We start from the raw sequence: 23,252 nt of genomic DNA on the forward strand, positions 1-23,252 counted from the left end.
CCTTCTTCGGTGAACGTCCAAGCTACTTAATTTTTGAAAATTTTAACCTCATTCATGTTGAGCAACTCAGTATCTCACAACAAAATGCTAATTAACAATATATATAATATAACGAAACACATGTACAATTTAACATGTTAAACTACATAAATAAACACGTTTGAAAAAAAAATATGGTGTAAGCTTATTTTTATTTTGTAAGGGAAAATACAACATTTTGTAAGGGCATGGAGCCGTGGAGTTTGACAGGTATGTTACAGACTTGTGTCAAACCTTCTGTTTCTTTCTAAAACGGAGGCCGGATACCATTGTAACACATAGTGCTTTCTCCCTCCTTATTTTATGATCTTTTGAGCTAGTCTTCTCACCTTTTTCACATGATACTGTAATTTGTGTTCTACAAGTAGACATCAACGGTAGAGTGCCAAGTAGCTTCAAAGGTCCGTGAAAGTCTGTCAAACAGAGAGATACACAGTGTTGGGTAAGGATGGGCAGTGACTGGCCCGCCAACTCGAGGGCGCTGTGGTTGTTGTTGTTGTTGTTAGATCGCTTCAAGTCGTCTAAAGATGATCTTTAGGAACGACATGGAACGCTTCGGTTGTGTTACGAGTTCCGCGAATTGGCCGCTCCGAAAGCGGATGAGGTCAGCTTTGGGTAACTTGTACCGAAGCGTTCGTGTATCGGGTGGGAGACGCATTCGTCGGCCATGAGGCCGTCCACAGGACACCACGTGGAGGTTGCGTTCCTTGTCCTGCTGTTGTTGTTGTTGTTGAGACACTCAAGGCGCCTAAGGTAATCCTTAGTAGCGCTAGACCCGCTCGTGGGAGGCTCCGTAGTTCTCCGAAGGAGAGGGGGCTGCGACTGTCCCGTGCCGCCGGGCCTGACGGCGTGTGACCCAAGCAAACCAAGCATACGAAGCCTCTGAAGTCCTTAGTACGTTCGGACAGGCCGGTGCATGATTTATGGAAGCCCCGTGGGCAGGTAGTAGAGGTGATTGGGGTGTGGTCGCCGCGAATGGTTTGAAAGCACCACTGGCATTGGACTGGGGGCCAGGGTTGCTCTCGAAGTCGCCCGCCCTAAGAAGAACAGAGAGAGGAGAGTAGAAGAGAGAAAGAGAGGGACAGACAGAAAGAGAGACAGACAGACAGACAGTAAAACACAAAAAAAGGGGAAAAGAGAGTTAGAGAGGTGGGGAGATAGCAGGAAAGAGGGATAGAGAAAATGAGAGACAAGAGTGAAAAGGGGGAAGAGAGAAAAGGAGAGAAAAAGAAAGAGGGAGGACCAAGAAAGATAGAAAGAGCGAGTCTGAGTGGATTGAGTTGGATTCGTAAGGCTCCCCCGGGAGAGAGCCCTTCGCAGGACACCACGGGAAGGTTCCTAGTCTTTGTCCTGCCGCTGTGGTTTAAGGTCGAAATGCCCAGTGACAGTCGGACACCACCTGATGACATCTCCTGGATGACGGCTACAGTCACTGTTTGAGCGACTGCAAAGTTAGCACTGATTAGAAGTGTAGGTAATAGCCTCAGATAGTCCAATATTTAAAGAACTCTTTATGTAATAGAAATATATGAAAAGAAAAGTATGGAATACAACAACGTTCTTGTTTCATATCTTTCCTTTTGTATAACAGCATTGCTAATCAGAGTCTGACATGCAGTTGTGGCAAATGTGTAAGCCAGTGCCTGGGGTGCAGCCCAAACTGGTTGCAATCAATTACTGTGCCCACTTTTCGCCTTTTTGCCCTTTAATTGCTGTTAAAAGTGTCAATAAAATTGTTCAAACCAAAAAAAAGAGCCCACTTTTCTATTTCCTTCTGTAGCCCTTGCATTTAGGCGTACAGACTATGAAGAAGTTGTCATTTTTGCACATGTAACAACTGTCCCCATACATATCAGTCATCATTAAGCTAACATTTTCTCCATGTGGTTGTTAAGTAGCATGGAAGAAAAACACATAGGATTGAAGCCAAGAATGTTGACATTCCAGCCATGTTCCAGGAATTTGTCAATCTTCAACATACTTGACAATAAACAAAAGACATTAAGAAATACAAAGTTTGCAATTTTCCCTGGAAATGTGTTTTTTGACCGTAAAATTGAGACAATGTGACTCGGTCTTTAAAGAACTTGTGTCAAAATCGAAAGGAGTATCCTTTGTCAGTGGCATCAATAAAACTTTTTCAATTGCTCTAACATTGTGATAACAATCTCTGTGTTACAACTGTATCCGCTGTCCCCTACTTGAAAATGTTGTCCCACAGCAGCTGATCGACTTTATGTCTGAGAATATATTTATTTAATCCATGCAGTCAAGATTCAGATCTAATAACTCTACTGAGACAGCCCTGGTTAAAGAATCCATCCATCCATCGATTTTATGCACCACTTATTCTCACTAGTGTCTTGGGTCTGGGGCCCATCCCAGCTATCTTCAGGCAGTGGGTACGGTACACCTGGGGAACCTGAACTGGTTGTCAGCCAGTCGCAGGGCACACTGAGATTTATAATCAATCACACAGTCGACGGACAATTTGGAGTCGCCAAGCAACCTGTCTTTGGAATGTGGGAGAAAACCGGAGTGTCTGAATGAGGCAAGAAACAGAAAATGTTAACTCTTCACAGGGAGGCCGGTAGATGATTATAAACCCATGGCGTCTGAACTGCGGGGCTGACGCATCAACCATTCAGTCGTTGTACCGCCCCTGATTTAAGTGACCAAGAATCTTCTCCTGGCAATGGACTAAGGCGCTTTATCACTGTTGCTGCTGCTGGATCTTAGTGGTTACTTTGACATTGTGGACCACAATATCTTACTAGATTGGCTGGAAGAATGGATTGATCCCTCAAAAACTGTCCTCTTATGGTGATTCTATCATTAAGATAGGGTGATATGACTTCTGAACTTTTTAGTGTTACTTGTGGGGTTCAGCAGGGCTCAGAGCATGGTCCAATATGTTTTAGTATTAATAAGCTTTTGCTTAGTCATATTTATGGTAAGTATATCAGTTTACATTGAGGATGAAAACTGTATCTGCCAATGGAGAAAACGGCTCTGTTAAATTGTGTAAATCTGGAGTTCTGCCTCACTGAAATAAAAAGATGGATGCCACTTAGTTTCTTGTGTCTTAACCATGAAAAAACGGAAATGTTAAGTATTGGCCCAGCTCAATGTTGTGACAAACTGATTATTTGCCTAATTGACCCACTTCCCGGCTTGCTGGTAAAATATATTTTCGAGATACGAACATCCTGTTTTTAATGTTATTAACATAACACTCTTTTTAGTTGCTGTTATTGAACCTACGCTTAAACGAACCACCCTTGACTTTGGAAGCCTGTGGCTGTGTCACAATAGACCTGTGTCAGATGTTGACTTCATACTCTTTTCTTCTTGTCTTTAAGGGAGAAGGATGATCCTGGTTGTTGCACGGTGCATGCATTACGGGTCATTGTAACGGCACTTGGACCTGATCACCATCATCTAGAACATGCCCGGGCACTCCGGTTCTTGAGAGCCGCACGTACTTCCAGATTTTTGAGGTTTCTCTGCTTGAATACAGGGGATTCCAAACACCAGGATTATTAACAAGTTCCTGCTTAATTTGTATAACCTGAGTTGCAGGAAAGAACTTCCAAAATCATGCAGGACATGCGACCCTCAAGGACCAGAGTGCCTAGGTCTGATCTAGAACCTGCTGCATTGGTCAAGATTTTAGCGCAGGAAGCTGTCAACTGGGCGTTCTTTTATTACCTATATTTAATGCTAATGATGTCTGAGTATTGTCTGTTGATGCCCTTGCAACATCCATTGCAGCCTGGTCACCCTGGCAGGGGATCACAAAATGACAACCCTTCTTAAAGTTTCATTTTCTTCAGCCTGGGGTTTTGCGATTTTCCTTGCCCTCTTGTAACCTTCAGATCAGGGGATGCTGTGTTAGTTGTCCGTGCAGCACTTTGAGACTTTTTGTGATTAAGGGCTATACAAATAAGCATTACTTGACTTCCCCATGGATTCTGTGTTGTTGGCTTTAAATTTGTCGATTATACAAATCGTTAACATTGTTTTGTATGTTTCTTTTTTTTGTAGATCTGTGAATATTTTAATGTATGTTTCTTGTTTTTTTTTTTTCAGGGATAATGTTTTTCACGTTAAGCTTTTTTTCTAAAATGTATTTTTTCCCCTTGTATTTCAAAGTTTATTTGGTGTGGCACTGAAAAGTAAATATTTTCAATTCACATTTTGTTGTGTGTTATTCAGAGATTAACTTTAGAGTTGGTTGGTATGAAAAGGTTTAAAATTTAGATGAGTTAAAAGTTCACCATCGGGTTATAAAAATACATGATGTTTTAATTTAGAAAAATAATAGATTTTAAAAGAGATTAAGTCATTTTGTGCACAGTGTTATAGTTATTGGTAATATACTTTTTTCTAACTTCTTTCTTCCTTTTTCTCTGTTTCTGTCCTTTTTCCTATTTTTTTCCTATTTTCCTTACCTTGTTCTTTTATGTTTTTCTTTTTTCCCCCTGGCTTTAAACGATTTTCTTGATTTATTATAAACATATCACTCTCTTCTGGTGTAGTTCCAGCAGCTTTTAAGTCCGCCGTTATTAAACCCACACTGAAACGACCCAACCTTGATCCAGAAATCTTATGTAATTATAGACCTGTGTCAAACCTACCTTTCCTTTCTAAAGTACTTGAAAAAGTAGTGGCACAGCAGCTGAATGATTTCATATCCGAGAATATCCTTTTTGAATCTATGCAATCAGGTTTCAGGGCTAACCACTCTACTAAGACAGCTCTGATCAAGGTAACAAATGATCTCCCACTGGCAATGGATTCTGGCGCTTCATCACTTTTGCTGCTGCTGGATCTTAGTGCTGCTTTTGACACAATGCACCACAATTTCCTACTAGAACGGTTGGAAAAATGGATTGGTCTCTCAGGAACTGTCCTCTCATGGTTCAGATCCTACCGCTCAGATAGGACGCACTGTGTTAAATATGGCGAAATGACATCTGAGCCCTTTAATGTTACCTATGGTGTTCCACAGGGTTCAGTGCTTGGCCCCCTTCTTTTCAGCATTTACATGCTTCCATTAGGTGATATTAATCGCAAGTACAATATCAGTTTCCACTGCTACGCAGACGACACTCAACTATATCTTCCGTTGGAGGAATCTGCCAACTAAACTGTGGAAATTTGGAGGCCTGCCTCATTGAGATAAAAGAGTGGATGTCACTCAATTTCTTGCGTCTTAACTCTGAAAAGACCGAAATCTTAGTTATTGGTCCATCTAAATGTCGTGACTTATTCTCAAAAACTGCTGTGAACATTGACAAATGTCACATCACACAGAGTGACTCAGTTAAAAATGTAGGTGTCATATTCGACCCTGATCTATCCTTTGAAACGCATGTAAAGAAAATTACTAGAACCGCTTTCTTCCATCTTCCTAACATTGCTAAAATTCGTTCTATACAGTCTCAGTCGGATGCGGAAATTATAATTCATGCGTTTGTTATCTCCCGTCTCGATTATTGTTATGCACTACTCTCTGGTCTCCCGAAGTCTAGAATCAAGTCTCTTCAGCTGGTACAAAATGCCGCAGCGAGGCTTTTAACTAGGACAAAAAAGTCCGATCACATCACACCGATTTTGGTTAACCTGCATTGGCTCCCAGTTAGCCTTAGATGTGATTTCAAGGTTCTTTTAGTATTATACAAAATCATACGTGGACTTGCTCCCTCTTATCTTTCAGACCTGATTTCCCCCTATGTCCCGGTCCAAAGCCTACGTTCTGAGGGTGCCGGTCTTCTGGTGATCCCAAGAGCAAAGAAGTGTTCTGCTGGTTCGAGAGCGTTCTCCATCCGGGCACCGGTGCTGTGGAATGCTCTTCCCCCTGAGATCCGATCTGCAACCTCGGTGGAAATGTTTAAATCTAAGCTTAAAACTCACTTCTACTCTATAGCATATGAATAACCTACTATTTTCGTCGGCTCCAGAGCAGGGGAATGTATGATAATATTCTGAAAAATAGTCTGTGTAATATAGTGTAATGATCTGTGAAGCCCTTTGAGACTCTTCGTGATTTAGGGCTATACAAATAAAAATGACTTGACTTGACTTGACTTATCTTAATTTCTCTCTTACCCTTTTTCTTCTTCTTTGGTTTCTTGCCCCCTTGCTTTTACTTCTTTTTTCTTGCTTTTTAAAATGTGTATATATTTTCTTTTTTCTGCCTTATTTTTCCACTTTTTTAAGCCATTTTGTGCATTATCCAATATAACAATTGTTTATCTCTAGATCAAATCAACAAAAACATTCTGATTGTTGCAGTTTTGCATAACCCTTACAGGGGTCAGTAATGTATATTTCAAATTGTTATCCAAAACGAATTCAGGTTTCAATGACATTTATAAACATTTTATAACGTACAAAAATGGTGGCCGGACTCACTGACCCCTGGCCGATTCTGTCCTCTACTAATACACCAGCTCTTAAGGTATAACTTGCTTTTTGAAACTTTTTTAAAGCACTCAAAAAACAGATGATGAGAAGCCAGACAATGAGCGAAAAGAAGCCAATCAAATGTGAGAAAAGTAATTTGTACCAATCATGGCGACCTTACAATATATTATTATATGTGTACACATTTAATATTTCACTCAAAAGAACAACCGTATTCTGGCGTCATGTGTGTGTACAGCAAACAGGTTCAATTGTTGTCACAACTGAAGGGGAGTGTACATCATGTTTTAATTCTTTTTTTTTTTTTACTACAAAGTTGAGGAATGTCATTGTTAAAATTTGCCAAACAATGCTTAGAAAACTAAGGGGTACAACTAGGCAAGACCTGGTACAGTTGTAACACATTTTGCTTTCTCCCTCCCCATTTTATGATCTTTTGTGCTAGTCCTTTCAAACCTTTATACATGGTACATGATTTGTCTTTTCAAGTAGACTTCAATGGTAAAATGCTAAGTTGCCTTAAAAGTCTGTGACAGTATCTCAAACAGAGAGATACATAGTGTTACAACCGTGCCCACTGTCAGGTACAATTGTAACACTGTAAGTGGACAGTTGTAACAGTGTGATTTGTTATTACAAATAAACTTAAGATAGTCAAATATTTAAAGGTCTCTTTTTTCAATCAGGGTTTTGACAGCTTAAGGCAAGTTAATTTCAAGACTTTTAAAGACTTTATTAAAGCCTTTTCAAATCAAATTTAAGAACAAGTTGACAAAAAAACTAAACAAAAGAACACACAAATGAAACAAAACAATCAAAGACCACGTGAATTCGCGGCAATTTTAAACAAATGTTTATTTTAATTTCCTTTTAAATCACATTTTGGTCCAGTTGAAAATGTTTTGTCTGAAATCATAGCACTCTCCAAAGTTTTAGACATGGAAAAAAAAGAGGTATACAGTACTTCATGGATCCCCAGTCAAAGACAGTTAAGAATGTAACTAAATATTTTTGGTTAAAACAAATATAAATCTTAGTCCTGTGTTCACATTTTAAAAACTTTCAAAAAAGGATTTAAGACATCCATCCATTTTCTGCGTTGCTTATCCTCAGTAAGGTTGCAGGGGTGCTGGAGCCCATCCAAGTGGGCAGGGGACACCCTGAACCGGTTGCCTGCCAGTCGCAGGGCACACAGACAGACAACACACTCGCTCACTCACACCTAGGGACAATTTGGACCGGCCAGTTAACCTGACATGCACTTTTTTGGAATGTGGGAGTAAACCAGAGTGCCCGGAGGAAACCCACGCAAGCACGGTGAGAACATGCAAACTCCACACAGGAAGGTTCGATCTCATGACCTCAGAACTGTGCCACACACGCGCTAACCACTGCTCCGCCGTGCTGCCCAGCGATTTAAGACATTTTAATACCAATTAAAGTCTTAATCTTAGAATAATGTATTCCATGCCTTTTAAGACTATTCAAGAAGCCGGTTAATAGAAAATATGACAAGAAGAGCATGGAATAGAACAAAGTGCTTATGTCATATATCCACTCTTTTGTATGGACAGCATTTTTGTCTGAGTCTGACATTCAGTAGTGACAAATGTAGAGGTGATGCAAATTGTAATCAAAATACTGTATAGACTATTCTTTAATTTATTTATTTTCTTTGTCCTTGCATTTGTCCATATATACCATTCAGCAGTTTTAATTTTTAGATGTGTTAAAATTGTCCCTGTACCTATCAGCCATCATCAAGCTGAACATTATTTCCATTTGGCCATTAAGTAGCATTAAAAAAAACACAGTATTGAAGCCAGTAATGTAGACATTAAAACCATGTTCCAGAAATTTGTCAATTTTTAACATATTTGACATGAAACAAAAAAGTGAGAAAGAAAAGGTTTGAAATCTTACCTGAGAAAGTGACTTTATAGTCTCCAAACGTCTTGTGTGAGAAATGCGAAAATAGAAAGGGGATCCTGCCTTTCGTCCTCATGAAAGTTATGCTATTTTTATTTTCATGAATTGATCACATAAAAAATACTCCAAAAAGTCTTCTTAAGGGAACACTGTGTAATATATTCGACCACTAAATGTCACTGTATTGTGGAGTGCAACCAAAACTACTACAAACTAGTACTACAAAGCACAAGCAATACAGAGAATCAAAGTGACCAAACCTCACAATTCTCCTTGTATTCTTTCTGCCCAGATTTTCCGAAGGTTTTTTGTTTTCGGGGAACCCTTAGCAACAAGATGGCGGACAATCATGACATCTCAGTCAGGTGGAGAGTGACACGATGCTCTTCCCTGCAGTTTTTATTTATTTTTTGTCAGTGTAACATGGAAATGGTGAAAGTAAGAAAAGGCTTCCTTCTAGAAGAGTCCAAATGCCAACCCAAACCCCAAGAAAGATGAAAAAAGGAAAGTTTATTCGGGCACAGCTAAAAAAAAAAATGCACGCACCCTCATTAACAAGGCGATTAAGGCTGCAATCATGACATTAAGCCAGGAGATGGCAGCAGAGAGTAACAACGTTTCAAATTCCGTACAGCCCCTTTTACTCCACCAGTTACTCTTTATTGTAAACCCCCTCCAGCTTCAGCTTTTCCATATTGTTTAGGAACGCGGCGTCATTGGTCGCCTGAACTTTGTCAAAGAAGTTGAAGTCTGCCACGTATCTGCCACTGTCTGTGCTGAAAATCACCGGCTTGAACTCGTATCCCCACAAGATCTCGTTGGGCACGTAGGACGTCCTGCTTTGACTGGTCGCCGCTGTGGACTCCATGGTGGAGTTGAGTGTGACCAGCAGCTCAAAGTCACGGCTGAGCAGATTCTCTGCGCTCAATCCAGCCAGCGGACTTCGCTCGTCCAGGATGTGGTAAAAAGTGAGTGGCAGGATTAGAAAAGGACACTCGCTGCTGGAGTCCATGAAAAAGTCCACTGAAGTCTGGTGTACTTGGGTCTTCTCGCCCTCCTGGGTGACATTGGCGTGGAGGAGTTTGCCTGTGAGCTGGCACTGGATGAGCAGACTCTTGCGCATGTTGGCGACCCGAATCATGAGGCAGAGTTGCCCCTGCCGATGGGAGACCACCGCGCACCGGCTGAACTTGATGGTCTCGGCCCGCTTTTTAGGCCGCGCCAGTTTGGCTAGGAAGGCACCTGTGACGAAGATCTCTGCTAGGCCGGTGATGACCAGCTGAGCCACTAACGTGAAGATAGCCAGGGGGCAGTCCTCGGTGATGTAGCGGAAACCATAACCGATGGTGGTTTGCGACTCCAGCGAGAAGAGGAAGGCGCCAGTGAAGGTTTTGACATTCTCCAGGCAGGGCGTGTGATTGGAGCTGAGGTTGGACTCGAAGTCGCCGTTGCCCATGCTGATGAAATAGAAGAACACACCGAAGATTAACCACGTCATGATGAAGGTGGAGGCAAACAGGGTGAGCTTGTAGCGCCACTTCATGTCCACCACCGTGGTCCAGATGTCGTGCAGATACAACTTGACCATGCCTTCCACGTTGTTGATGCGTACATTGTTGCGGCCGTCTTTGGACACGATGCGCCGACGGACTTCTCCTTTTCTCACTGCCATCCCACTGCTAGCTTGGACACAGCTTTGGGTTTTAGATCAACTGAAATCACAGACCCTGTAGTGGGGAACCCAAAACATTTCGTTGGCTTTTTGAAGAGTTGCTAGAAACTCAAAGCCCATAATAACATCTATACAACTTTTAAAACAAATTCTAATTTTTTTGCCCAGCCTGTCACAAGGTTTTTGTTTTTTTTCTGGTAGGAAAAAAGTGCACTTTTGTATGATTGTTAATCTGCTTTTTATGATTATTAAGTAAATGTTTTTTTAATGAACTAATTTTTTTACCACTATGAGGCGCTCAATAATACACACCATCCCATTAAAACTTATATTATATGGAAATCTAAATGTCATGTAATCTGTTGAACTGAGCGCATAATAAACAGCACAAGGAAGTACATAATTATGCACTGTAAATAATTAGATAAACTGATGTAGAGTTTGACCTGAAAATTTTTTCAGTTTCGGCTTTAATGACTCACTGTTAAAAATTAAACTGTGGAAATAACCAAATGTCCAATGTGACACCAATAGTTAGGGATTCAATTGTCATCCTTAGCTAGAACTTTCAGAAATAAATGGAAATTAATTTCAATAATGAAAGTCAAATACACTAATAGGTCAGTCTTGGATCAAACATTACACTATTTGAAATGTAAAGTATCCATTAGAGCAGTTTTTGAGATAAGTTAGTGGCTTTTTTACCTTCCGAATGAGTCTTCTTTGTGTATTAAGACGCTCGTCTTGCACCAGATCTTCTTTCTCCTCCTTCTGTCCCGCCTCGTCAGGTGAACTTTAGCACAATGTGGAAAATATCTTGTTATCCTCGCCCCTACCTCTACTGTCGTGTACCTGACCAGTAGGAGGGGGTTTAAAAAAAAACCTTGTGGTCAGACGAGATGTTTTGCTTCGGCGGTTTTTGTTTTACACATGTTGTCCCTTAAAACACTCACCCAGATTTACACTAAACCTACTTCAAAGCTTACGGTCACTCACAATGAGTTTCACTGCTAAAAAAAAACATTTTCTACATTAAATGTTTTTGGGGCTTATGTTCACTTTATTTTTTAAATTAGTGGAACTTGAGGTAAATGAAGAAAAACTACCTAGTATTTTTGTCAAAATGGCAATAATCTATCAGAAGTTTTTTTTAAGGAAAACAAAAATGAATTAAGAGAGGAATTGTAATTAGAAATCGAAAGAATAGAATGCATCAACTTGCATACTTAGGGGGAAAAATATTAGTCTCTCACTTGCGCCCTTGTCCTACTTCGATGACCTTGGCGGGCTTTGTTATTAACCGCATTGTTCTAGGCTACATTCCTTCAGGTTGTATACCACACAAATGTTTCCATGATGTTGTCATGGGGACATTTCACTCTGCCTACTTTCAAATAAAATTATCTACAGTACTTCTGACTTTAAATACATTTTGTATTATCAAGCACCTTCTAGTGCTAGAAGAAAAACATTAAAAAAACAACATTGATTCGAATAATGAGCAGAAATATGATATAAACATAGTTTTTACATAACATGGGACTTTTTATGATTGTCAGCATTCTTGCTGCTACTGTCATGATTGCTAATTCAGGGCACCAGTGACTTCCCAATTGGCGCCAACAGGCCTAAAAGCTGATTGGTTCAGAGACTCCTTTTAAACCCCCGGCTTTCAAGAGGAAGCCGTCAGATCGTTTCAAACCGATGCTCTCAGCTAGGCAAGCTCATACCTTCGCCCATTTTTCCTGCCCCGTTTTCTTCTACCTGATACCCGTTGCCGACTTGTTTCTGGACCCGTTTTTGCCCTGTTCTGCCATTCCGACATCCGACCTGTTTGCCCCGCCTCCTGCCTGATACTTGTTGCCGACCTCCTTTCTGAACTCAATACCGCCCTTGCGCTCCCGTCCCGGCTAATGACCAGTATCCCTGCAGTCTAGATTATCCTCGCTCGACACAGAAGTGCCACTTCCGCGTTCCAGCCACCCGTTATCCGTGTCCGTCAATCATCGGATCGTTGAAGCAAGCCCAGCTCGCCCTCTTTAACAATAAAACTGAGTAAACGAACGCTACTGGGTCCTGTCCTTGTGAAAGGCTGGACAAAAAAATGAGAAGAAAATGGTGCAGTTTGTTCGCTTTGAGCCTCTGTAGTTTGTTTACTTCCTTGTGCTTTGTAGAACTCATTTTCCGTTGCACTACACAAGACAGCGACATCTAGTGGTCAAATATTACACAGTGTCCCTTTAATATCAATATAATGTAAGGGTCTCTAACCTTTTTTAAACTGAGCTACCTTTTGATACTAATTACCGCATACCGCTACTAGTTTGTTTAGCAAATGTACCGTTTATGGCCATACCACCCTGGGAACAACCAATCTCAGGAAGCTCAGCAAAGATGGGCATGTTTAGTAACCGGATGGGAGACAACCTGGGAATAACGGTGCTGTAAATACGTCATTTGGCACTTGCTCTACTGAGACAGCACTGACTGTACCAGACCCCCCAGTACAGTTGGTGAAAATGAATATTTCCCCAAGGGGACCCAAATAAATGAAATTACATTTTCCTGAAATAAACTTATGTCATTACTATGTCGTGACTACTGTATGTTATTACCAGATAAATTATTGAGAGTTAAAAAAAAAGTTACTTTGATGGAAAATCACAATAATCCAGTTAAAGACCCATGATGTAATGAATGCTATATGTAAGGGTGGGGTGCAGAATGACGTGTTAAAAAATTAAATATTTTTTTCTATCAACAATTCCTAACTGAGTTTAAAGAGCCCTTACGATTTATTTACCATTGCGCCTATCTGCTTTTATTAGGCCGGTTCGGGGCAGAACAAACCCACAACGCATGCAAATCATTTTACTCTCCCGCCATCTCCTGCCTTAAAGTCACAACGGCAGCCTTAAGTTTTCAAATCCTGCACCCCACTTTTAAATACAACTCCTTTCAGTCGTGACATCAAACAATTAAAAAAATATTTAATATTTCACAGATGTTAGGTTTCCTTTTGGTGACAAACTTATTTTTATCCCATGATCTCCATTTAACGCAGCCTAAGTCCTGCAATTTAACGTTTCTTCTGTCACAGGGCCTGTGAAATCAAACTGGTTCACAACCTTCACTTGATGCTCAGGATATGAGGTATGTAAAAGTGTAAATGGATAAGAAGGTACATAATGATCAACAAACAAAGCAAAATAGATCAACAGGATTTATTTTCATCAAGGAATGGTCACAAACTATTTTGTTTGGCGATATTATCATTTTTAAGCAGCAGTCTTCGCGTGGCCAATTTCAAGATTTCGCATTCGCTGAGTTATCACTGAGGTTGCGGGTTGGTTGTGGTGGCTTTGAGAATTCCCCGCAGCACTTTGTAGTTGCTGAGGGGCTGGTTTTCCTTGGGGGGGTAACAGGGTCCGAGCTCGGTGGCGTAAGCGAACGGGAAACGCAGCACCCAAAGGCCATCGGTCGGAAGCAACAAGTCCGTCTGCTCCGGGTGGAACACAGGACAAGGTGAGGGACCGGGCTGCACCTGCAAAATACATTTTGACACAAGTTTTGATAAATTTATACATTATATTATATTATATCAAATATACACACACACACACACACACAGTCGTATGTAAATGTTTGGGCACCCCTGATCATTTTAGATTGTCCTTTATAAATCATTGGTTGCTCAGATTAGCAATTCCAGTTAAATATATCAAATAGCAGACAAACACAGGGATATCTGAGAAGTGAAATGAAGTTCATAGGATTTACAGAAAATGTACAATAATTGCTAAAACGAAAGTAGGAAAGTGCATAAATTTGGGCAGCCCAACAGAAAAGTTACATCAATATTTAGTAGATACTCCTTCTGCAGAAATTATAGCCTCCAAAAGCTTCCTATAGCTTCCAATGCGGGTCTGGATTCTGGTTGAAGGTATTTTTGACTATTTTTCTTTACAAACCATCTCCACTTCAGTCAGATTTGATGGTTTCTGAGCATGGCCAGCCCACTTTAAATCACAACACAGATTTGCAAATAATATTCAGGTCTGGGGACTGAGATGGCCATTCCAGAACATTGTACTTTTTCCTCTGCATGAATGCCCGAGTAGAATTTGAGCGGTGTTCGGGGTCGCAGTATTGTTGAAGTATCCAGCCCTGGCGCAACTTCAGCTTTGTCACCGATTCTACAACATTGTCCAGGTGCCCAATGGCAAGAATCTGCTGATAATGACTGGAATCAATGCGACCTTCAACTTTAACAAGTTTGCCAGTGCCTGCACTGATCACACAGCCCCACAGCATGATGGAACCACCACCGAATTGTACTATGGGAAGCAAGTGTTTGTCTTGGAATGCTGTGTTCTTCCGCCATGAATACCGCCCCTTGTTATGTCCAAATAACTCAATTTTAGTTCTATCAGTCCACAGCATCTTATTTTAAAGTAAAGCCGGCTTGTTCAAATGTGATTTAGCATACCTCAAGCGACTGTTTGTGGAATGTGCGCAGAAAAGGCTTCTGCCGCATTACTCACCCATACAGCATCTCCTTGTGCAAAGAGCGCTGAATAGTTGAACAATGCGCAGTGACACAGTCTGCAGCAAAATCATGTTGTAGGTCTTGGAGCTAGTCTGTGGGTTGAGTTTGACTGTTCTCACCATCCTTTGCCTATACTTATCTGAGATTTTTCTACCACTCCGGGCCTTAACTAGGACTGTGCCTGTGGGTTACCATTTCCTCACTATGTTCCTCACAGTGGAACCTGACAGCTGAAATCTCTGAGCTAGCTTTTAGTATCTTTCCCCTTAACCATGATGTTGAACAATCTTGGTTTTCAGGTCATTTGACAGTCGTTCTGAGGCTCCCATGTCGCCACTCTTCAGAGAAGATGCAAAGAGAACAACTTGCAACTGGCCACCTTAAATACCCTTTCTCATGATTGGCTACACCTGTGTATGTAGGTCAAGGGTCAATGATCTTACCAAACAAATTTTGTGTTCCAATAATTAGTGCTAAAGGTATTAAAAATCAATAAAACAACAAGGGTTTCCCAACTTATGCACCAGCCTACTTTTGTTTAAGTACCGTATTTTCCGCACTATAAGGCGCACCTAAAAGTCTTATTTTTTTTCAAAAGCTGACCATGCGCCTTATAATACAGTGCGCCTTATATATGGCTCAATATTAAATTCGCAAGGTCTCGCAACTTACGCAACAGCCGCCGACTCGATTTCCCCCCGGACGTGGAGTAGTCCGCGGTGTATGCTGGGATTTATATACCGGCGTTTCATTGGCTAACCAAGTTGCCAATCATCATTTGAATCGATTGCTATTGGCTTAAGTTATTCGGAGCCTCGGATTGGCTAGAGGGACAAAACAAACCCTGCAATTGGCCAAAAAAGATGTGTCAATCATCCGTTACATCGATCGCTATTGGCTGAAGTTATTCAGAGCCTCAGATACGCTAGAGGGCCAAAACAAACCCTGCAATTGGCCGAAAAAGATGTGTCAATCATCCGTTACATCGATCGCTATTGGCTGAAGTTATTCGGAGCCTCGGATACGCTAGAGGGCCAAAACAAACCCTGCAATTGGCCGAAAAAGATGACTGAATAGCAAGCTTGCTAAAGTACGCCATAAAGAAACATGTTTCATTAGTCTGTATTTGTAAACATTTTACTCTCCTGGATTTACTACACTCACGGTTGTAAGAAGACCATGATTGCGTATCATTATTGAACATGAGAACTTAGGTGAGTTATGCGGCTTTGTATTTTCCCGGTATCTTGTTTTAGAACGATCTTGATGTTGCTGTGATGAGTTGAGTGAATTAAACTCAATGCCAAGTGTTTATTGTCATATGCACAGTAAAGTTGCGAGCAAAAAGAAAATAGAAACTAAGGAATGGTTGGCATTTCTTGAATTCCAAGACTTTAACCTTCCGAATGATATTTGAAATGACGCATTTAAGTGACATCGTACGGACACCGCATCCGCACGTGTCTACGACACGTATTTGCTTCTTTGCAAGCTTTGGGAATGTTAAGGGGGTAATCAGTTTGACTGAATCATCTGACTGTTTTGTCGACGTTCCCATTGTAGCGCCTTATAATCCGGTGCGCCTTATCTATTGAAGATATAGGACCAAAAACTATTTTTTGGGGGTGCGCCCTATAACCCGGTGCGCCCTATAGTGCGGAAAATACGGTCATTATTGCACACTTTCTGTAAATCCTATGAACTTCTTTTCACTTCTCAGATATCACTGTGTTGGCCTGCTTTATGATATATTTAACTGAAATTGCTGATCAGAACAACCAATTATTTACAAAGAAAAATCTTGAAAATGATCAGGGGTGCTCAAACTTTTGCATACGACTGTATATCTAATCGTACATTATGGACGACAGCGTGCACCTGATTAAAAGCCGAAAGTGTAAATTTAGGGAAGAAACTCAACTTTGTATAAAAGCGTCATCAGACTTTCAAATGTTTATGTATAGTGATTTTTATTTAGGGGTAGCAATACTTTGTCTCCTCTCTATCACGTTGTCATTTGCACAAGGGATGGGAGAGCTTAGGACCAGTCGCGCAGCTCAGCATGTGCACAGGCTGTATCTGGATTTTAGTAAGTACAGTGGATTGAGTTTTGTTTTGAGAACGTTTTTTGTTCCACTCCTGCGTACACTGTATGTTAATGCCAATTTAATTAACAATGACTGCTACGCTAGTTGATTAAGATTGAAAGCTGCGGACACAATGTGTTATTTTCCCGCTGACATTTTTAAAATGTAAGAAATGGACGTGGACGACTTCGGTGCTGCTCATACAAGTTGAGTTTCTTCCTTAAATGTGCACATGCAGCTTTTAATCAGGTGTGCTCTGTAGACCTAAATTTACAGTATATAGAATCACTTTGGCTTTGTGAATATTTACCTGCGGATTGAGCGTGACTTCGAGCGGGGCATCGGGCACTACAATAAAAAGCCGCATGAGCTGAGCAAAGTGAGACTTGACCCCTCGTCCCTGGGATGGCGACGGCACATAGAGCGGCATGTCGCCATTAAGCACCCTGCTGGCAGATTCCTTGGCGCCACTCGGTCCCAGCGCTTTGACAATCTTATCGGGCCCCGACCCGATAAAGCGCCGCCCCCGGCCGTCCTCGTACTCGAAGCCCACGTAGGCCCGCGCCGTGTCGTCCCTCCGTCGGCTTCTCCCCAGCCCGCCAGCGCCTCCTCGCTTCCCCACCAGAGTCTTGTTGGGGGCTGGCCAGGAGGATGGTCCCCCGTCCAGGGGCTCGACAGAGTCGTCTTCGGATCGGGAGCGGATCACCAAGTCCCACGGGAGCAGGAAAGAAGCGCCCGGAAGGAAGCCAAGCTGCTCCAGCCCAGTGTGGCAGTTGTACGTCTTAGCTGGGCCCAGTTTCATTAGGGACCAGCTGGAGAATTTTGGCAGGAGGCCTTTGGGGCAGTCTGAATGCATCATTCCTGGAAGGTACTCCACGGTGGAGGGTTGCCGGTCGGCCAGGCTGGGCCGCTTTTGCTGCACTTGGCTATCGGTACCGGCGGCTGAGTCGCCTTCTCCGTAAGGACCTAAACTGTCAGTGGATTGGCCCAGACTGAGCGCCAAACTCAGGCTGGTGTCACCAGGGGTGTGGCTGTGAACGGCGCCCGGCTCCTTCAGCCGATCACCATCAGCCTCACACACGGTGCGGGTAGCCTGGTTGCTGGCCGGGGCCGGGTCAGGAGTGCTCGGCTGAAAGATGGGAAAGTTGATCCGCTCCAGTTTTCCGCAGCATTTCTCCTCAAGGCCCTGCAAAGCCACACAGGTCATATTTTTTAAAGAATGGAGGGAAAAAATGCCAAATGTTTTTATGGCCTGCAAAAAAAATGCTGTTTTTATATTTAATGGGACAGTGTGTAATATTTTGTGCCTTCTAGTTGTACAAAAAACCTTAACTCAGGAAAAAAAGAAGAAAAACATGAAGTATCATACCAATGTTTATTTTTATAAATATTCACAGGTCGAGAAATTTGTATTTATTTTCTTTTACATAGCGGAATCCATACCAGGTTTGTCTGACATCATACTGCAACGATGTGCTCATTTGGCAATGGGTTTTGTTATACAGCACAGTGCCATTTAGTGGTCAAATATCAGCAACATGCATGTCTCATTATTTCTTTCCAATTGCTAAAATTGTGAATCGCTTACAATTTTGAGAGAAAATTTGGCAATATTACCTCAAGGGGAAAAAAAATAATATCTATTTATGTTTTTTGTCCTTCTAAAACTTAAATACATACAAGTGTCATGATTACTGATGTGAATCACATGTGCCCGCTCATTTGGCGCCAACCGCTGCGGGTTCTGACTGCCTCGCTGTTCCTATTCATACCCAGTCCTGTCTGTCCCCTGACGCCAGTCCGACTGTGAACCTCTGTGTATACGAGGCAAGCCTTTTTCGACCCTGACTCCCACCTGTCCCATTTTTGCTCCCGTTTGTCTCCAACTATGACCTGTTTTGATCCCGACCACGTCTGCTTTCCCGTCCCGGCTTACGACCCATTTTTTGTTCCCGACAACGTCTACTCCCCCGTCCTGGCTTACGACTCGTTTCTGACCCTGACCACACCTTGCTCTCCCAGTCCCGGCTACCGACCAGTTTTTCCGTCCCTGACACCGCCATCGCTCGCTACGGAAGATTCACTTCCGTAATCGGATCACAATCTGAGTACGAGAGCGACTTGCCTCCCGTGTCCAGCGAACACCGGATCGTGGGCGCAGCCCTTCCTCTTTCCTTCAATAAAACTTGTGGTAAACGTTACGCAATTGGGTCCTGTTTCCGTTCTGATCCTGACCATAAGTACATAAGTTTTTATATGAAACACACGTTTGGACATCATAAGTTAGCACTTCCCCAAAAATAAATAAATTTTAAAAAGTATAAGTCCACGTTAGCATTTTAACACTTCTATAGGCCGTATGTATTCGTGTATAAATCACATTCGTGTATAACGTGCACCCCTAATTTTTAAATAAAAATTTGAATAAAATTTTGGGCCACTTTTTCTGAGCTCAAAATAAGCATTTTGAGTGACAAACCATCAGTGCAATGAATACAATCGGCCGTGATTAAAATAATTTATTGACAGTCTAAAGTATGAACACAATATCAACATAAAATTTACGATGCATCGATTTAATGTCCTTCAAAGTTTGATTCATCCTCTGAAACACCAGAGTTGTTTCCCTCGTCAGGGTTCATTTTAGGGGATGTTTTAATTGTGGCCGGTGCTGTCCTTTGAGATTGTGATGAAGGGCTATACAAATTGTGACTCGTCGTGCTTTTTTGTGTTTATTCATACTTTTCAGAACAATTTTATGTTTTGGGTACATTGACTAACAATAGTGGGATTATAGGATAAAAAATAATTACTTTTCGTATGTCATTTATGTCACTGGTGGTCTAGAGCAGGGGTCGGGAACCTTTTTGACTCAAAGAGCCATAAAAGCAAAAAATATTAATTTTATTTTGGGAAAGAGCCACACCATATATTATGAGACAAATTTACTAAATTGCTAAACCGGCGCCCCAGACAAAAGCTTAGTCTTCAGCACATTTATTTTTGATGATTTGATCAAAATTATGAAAAGAGAATAATGCCAGAGCCCCTGTCCCAAATTCAACAAACAGACCACTTTAAACTTGTCTCTTTCTTGCAATTACTCAAGATCGGTTAAACTCCTTTTGACCCTTTTTTTCATACATATTGGTTTCAAAACCAGATGCAAGCATTTATTTTGTAAAAACGTCACAACATTCTGAGAATAGGGAGCCTTATGTGCTTACCTTTGGCGAGAGATGGGAGGGAATGCTTGTACTTTTTGCATAGCTCCACCCATCCCTCCCACTCACCCAATCAAATGACTAAGTTCTCTTCCGGTGTTTTGGCGTATTTACAGTTCTGTGGATTCATCATAAAGTATCTGAACACTGAACACAGATTATATAGTGAACTTTTAAATAAAGGATTCTTTAGCGTTGTACAGCCAAAACGAGTTTTTTTTCCCCCCTTTTTTGTGTGACACCTTGACTGTAAATTGTAGTGAAAAACGTGCCCTATATATACTGCGAAGTGTTGCTCTTGCATTTAGCTTTGTTTGGCTTTACGTGTACCTGAACAGGATTGACAACTCCGGTTTTGAACAAGATGGAGAAATTTCGCATGCAATCAAATTGGTCTCTGAGCCACAGATACTCATAGAAAGAGCCATATATGGCTCGCGAGCCATAGGTTCCCGACCCCTGGTCTAGAGGTTGGGGTTCAGCGCTTTCATTTCTTCGACCCAGGTATATTTCTCGTTGAATTCAATGTTTTGCGATTGTAGTCAGCGGTATTTTTTGAATAATAATTCATTGCACAAATACGGTAACATACCTTGTCGAAAACACGACCGCAAACTTGGAATTCTTTTTTTAGGTTCAAACAAAACGCGTTAGCAACTAATAAACACAAACGTAGCGTTTAATGGCATTTTAAAAAATGATAGCGTCTGACTCAAATATCAGATGTAATAAAAATTCATCTTGTGTCCATTTGACATGTCCAGAATGCTACTTCAAAATGGAGCATCTCAAATTTGCCGATCACTGACCTCATAAAAATCATAGTTTGCTGCCTGTACGTCGAAGGGGTCCTCGCGGGCGCCCTGCTTCCTCCCACAGTTGCAAGAACTGGTGGAGCGGCCCCTGCTGTTGTGGTTAAGGATGGGTGGGTTATGATCCACGTCAGTTTTCTCTCCTGGCAAAAAAAATAATAAAATAAAAACTTGTCACAATGAATATATAGAAAAATGTTGATTTAAAAAAGCTCCCACTTACCCGCCTGTGGCAGAAGGTGAAACTTGTGTACGCAGTGCTGGTCAGACAGGCTGCGTTCCTCGCACAGCTGGTGCCCATTGCTCCAGAACTTGTAACAGTCTTCGTGGACCTGCAGGGCGTAGCGCTGAAAGGCCACGCCACGCGCGTGTTGGCTGTAAACGCGCAGAGCCTGCGCCAGCTGGTTCTTGTGCACGGCTGTGGTGTAGTTGTGCGGCAGGTTGGCTTGGTACGCACTGTGGGCTAGCGGCAGCGCCTTCTGGCACCGGTTCTCAGAGAACTTGGCGTCAGCGTCCAGGAAGCCGTCTAAAACCTTCAACTGAGCCTGAACCTTGGCCGCCAGCTCTGCTGCCTCGTCCTTGTCATTACCGCCACCTACTAAGGCATCGTGGAGCTTGAGCGCCACCTGGTGTTGGAGAGAAAGTCGACAATCATGAGAATATGAATAGCCCCCCAGAAATCCGTAGTGGTAAGGCCTGACCTGTGCCCACTTGGAGTAGGACGGCAGCTCAAAGTGGCAAGGCTGCGGGTTTCGTCCCACACTATCGTCGAAGCCTTTCTTGGTCAAAACCAGTTCAACATGCTGCCACAGGAACTCCTTTAAGCTGCAGTCCGCCGGCACCATGCCCGTCAACGCCAATGGTGCGCACGACAGCTCGGCCACGCTCTGCCGGGCAGAACGACGCATTTGTTGGTAGCGCCTTGGGCCAGACACCAACGAACCAGAATCCGGCTCGGAAAGGATGCAGTTGGAGCGAAGCTGGCCCAGCAAAGTGCCCACAGCGTCCTCCTCAGGGGCAGGCAGCACATACACGAAGGCTTGGTTGGCTGGTACAGTGAAGAGACAATTGGTACTCTGGTTGGTGAGAACGCGACTTTTGCGGAAGATGCGGTAGATCTGGTCTTCCAGAGCATGCTGCAGGCGCCTCCGAGGAGAGTGCTTTTTGGGTCTGTCTGGGTGGATTCCTGACTCGGAGCCATTGGGGACCTGGACAGGACATGCATTGAGAAACTTTTGATTGGCATTGTCTGTTCAGGCAGCGGTGTCAAACTGACTATAGCTCAGGGGCCACATTGTTGAAAAAACATTCTCACCGAGGCCAGACTATTAAATAATGGCATAAAAGTGTGCCTTAGTTGGAGGACAGGGGGCCTCACATTAAATTATGGTTCAGGGATGCAAGATTTGATTATTGAGTTGTTGTTTTTTTTTTAAATTTTACCTCAATATTTTCCCCCTCCACTAAATTTTAATCTTGTGTAGTGTTGATCAACTGTACATTTGTGTAATAAAAAAAATAAAATAAACAACAATTAAATCAAATTCATTCATTATTTAACTTGGGGGAACTCATGTGGACTGCAAAGCGACAAAAGGAGCATATAAACCCTAAATTAAAGGATGGGTTTAAAGGTCTTTCTGCTTTTTATTTTTTAATGAAAATGTTTACCTGAATATGGGACCTTGCTGATTTATATATATTATAGAAATTTAATTATCTTTAATGTCATTGATAACATTGTGGTGAGACATTGTATGCAATGAGATTAGACATGGCATTATATATGGAGCTAAACATCTTTAAACTTATGCAAAGACCCCAAGGTGCTATTTTTTATTGCCCTAAACAGCGCATACGACTTTATTTTAAGTAAAATAGTAATAGGGTGGGTTTCAACAATGTTCTCTGGTTGACTTCATATGAGACCACTAAATGTTGCTGTATTGTCTTGTGCAACTGGAAACAAGTGCTATAAAGCACAAGGAAGAATACAAACTACAAAACACAGATTTTTTTCGTCTAATTTTCTTGCGCAGTCTTTCACAAGGTGTAATGGGGGCGGGGGGACTGAAAGATTTGGTGGGTCTTTTTGAATCCATCTGTAGTTTAGACGAAACTAAGGGACACAGACACAGACATTTGCGGCTGAATCACGGCCAGAAATTTCTGCCTTTGAGGCGGACGCTAGTGGACGCATTGAGATCGCTATTCAGACGAGATACAGCGGTGCTTAACACGAGGTCGGAAATTCGCGCGCGGGTGGCAGCGCGAAACTGTTTGGCGCTGCTCAATTCTTCAGAGCGCGTGTACACAGCCTTTCACGAGCGTATTGAGGCTGAACCACGGCCAAGAATTTCTGACCGTGAAGCAGATGCTGTTGGGCGCTGTTGGACGTTTTGAGACCGCCATATAGACAAGATAGAGCAGTGCTTTACTCGCGGTCGGAAATTTTCACGTGGTTGGCCGCGTTCAAAACTTTTGAGCTGCTCAAAAGTTTGAGCACGT

The 23,252-nt window shown here is 42.2% G+C and overlaps 2 protein-coding genes across 2 annotated transcripts in view; both read right to left on the reverse strand.

The window, feature by feature from the left end:
• Window positions 1-8,768: 8,768 nt before the first annotated feature.
• kcnj15 (potassium inwardly rectifying channel subfamily J member 15) lies at window positions 8,769-11,344 on the reverse strand. The gene is made up of 3 exons (XM_088321454.1): window positions 11,326-11,344; window positions 10,778-10,924; window positions 8,769-10,127 (listed from the first exon to the last, which is right to left on the reverse strand). The coding sequence occupies exon 3, from the start codon at window positions 10,070-10,072 to the stop codon at window positions 9,053-9,055; it is 1,020 nt and encodes a 339-aa protein (XP_088177580.1). The 5' UTR covers window positions 10,073-10,127; window positions 10,778-10,924; window positions 11,326-11,344; the 3' UTR covers window positions 8,769-9,052.
• A 1,937-nt stretch (window positions 11,345-13,281) lies between these two features.
• Window positions 13,282-23,252, reverse strand: part of smg8 (SMG8 nonsense mediated mRNA decay factor) — a 43,885-nt gene continuing 33,914 nt past the window's right edge. The window contains exons 3-7 of the mRNA XM_088320509.1: window positions 21,446-21,952; window positions 20,968-21,370; window positions 20,742-20,887; window positions 17,019-17,894; window positions 13,282-13,616 (exon numbers count right to left, since the gene is read on the reverse strand). Coding sequence (XP_088176635.1) covers window positions 13,404-13,616; window positions 17,019-17,894; window positions 20,742-20,887; window positions 20,968-21,370; window positions 21,446-21,952 — 2,145 coding nt within the window. The 3' untranslated portion in view covers window positions 13,282-13,403. The remainder of the gene's footprint in view (window positions 13,617-17,018; window positions 17,895-20,741; window positions 20,888-20,967; window positions 21,371-21,445; window positions 21,953-23,252) is intronic.

This window comes from Urocampus carinirostris, chromosome 17, assembly GCF_059441175.1.
Source record: "Urocampus carinirostris isolate Australia breed hairy pipefish chromosome 17, RoL_Ucar_1.0, whole genome shotgun sequence".
NCBI classification, from domain to species: domain Eukaryota; kingdom Metazoa; phylum Chordata; class Actinopteri; order Syngnathiformes; family Syngnathidae; genus Urocampus; species Urocampus carinirostris.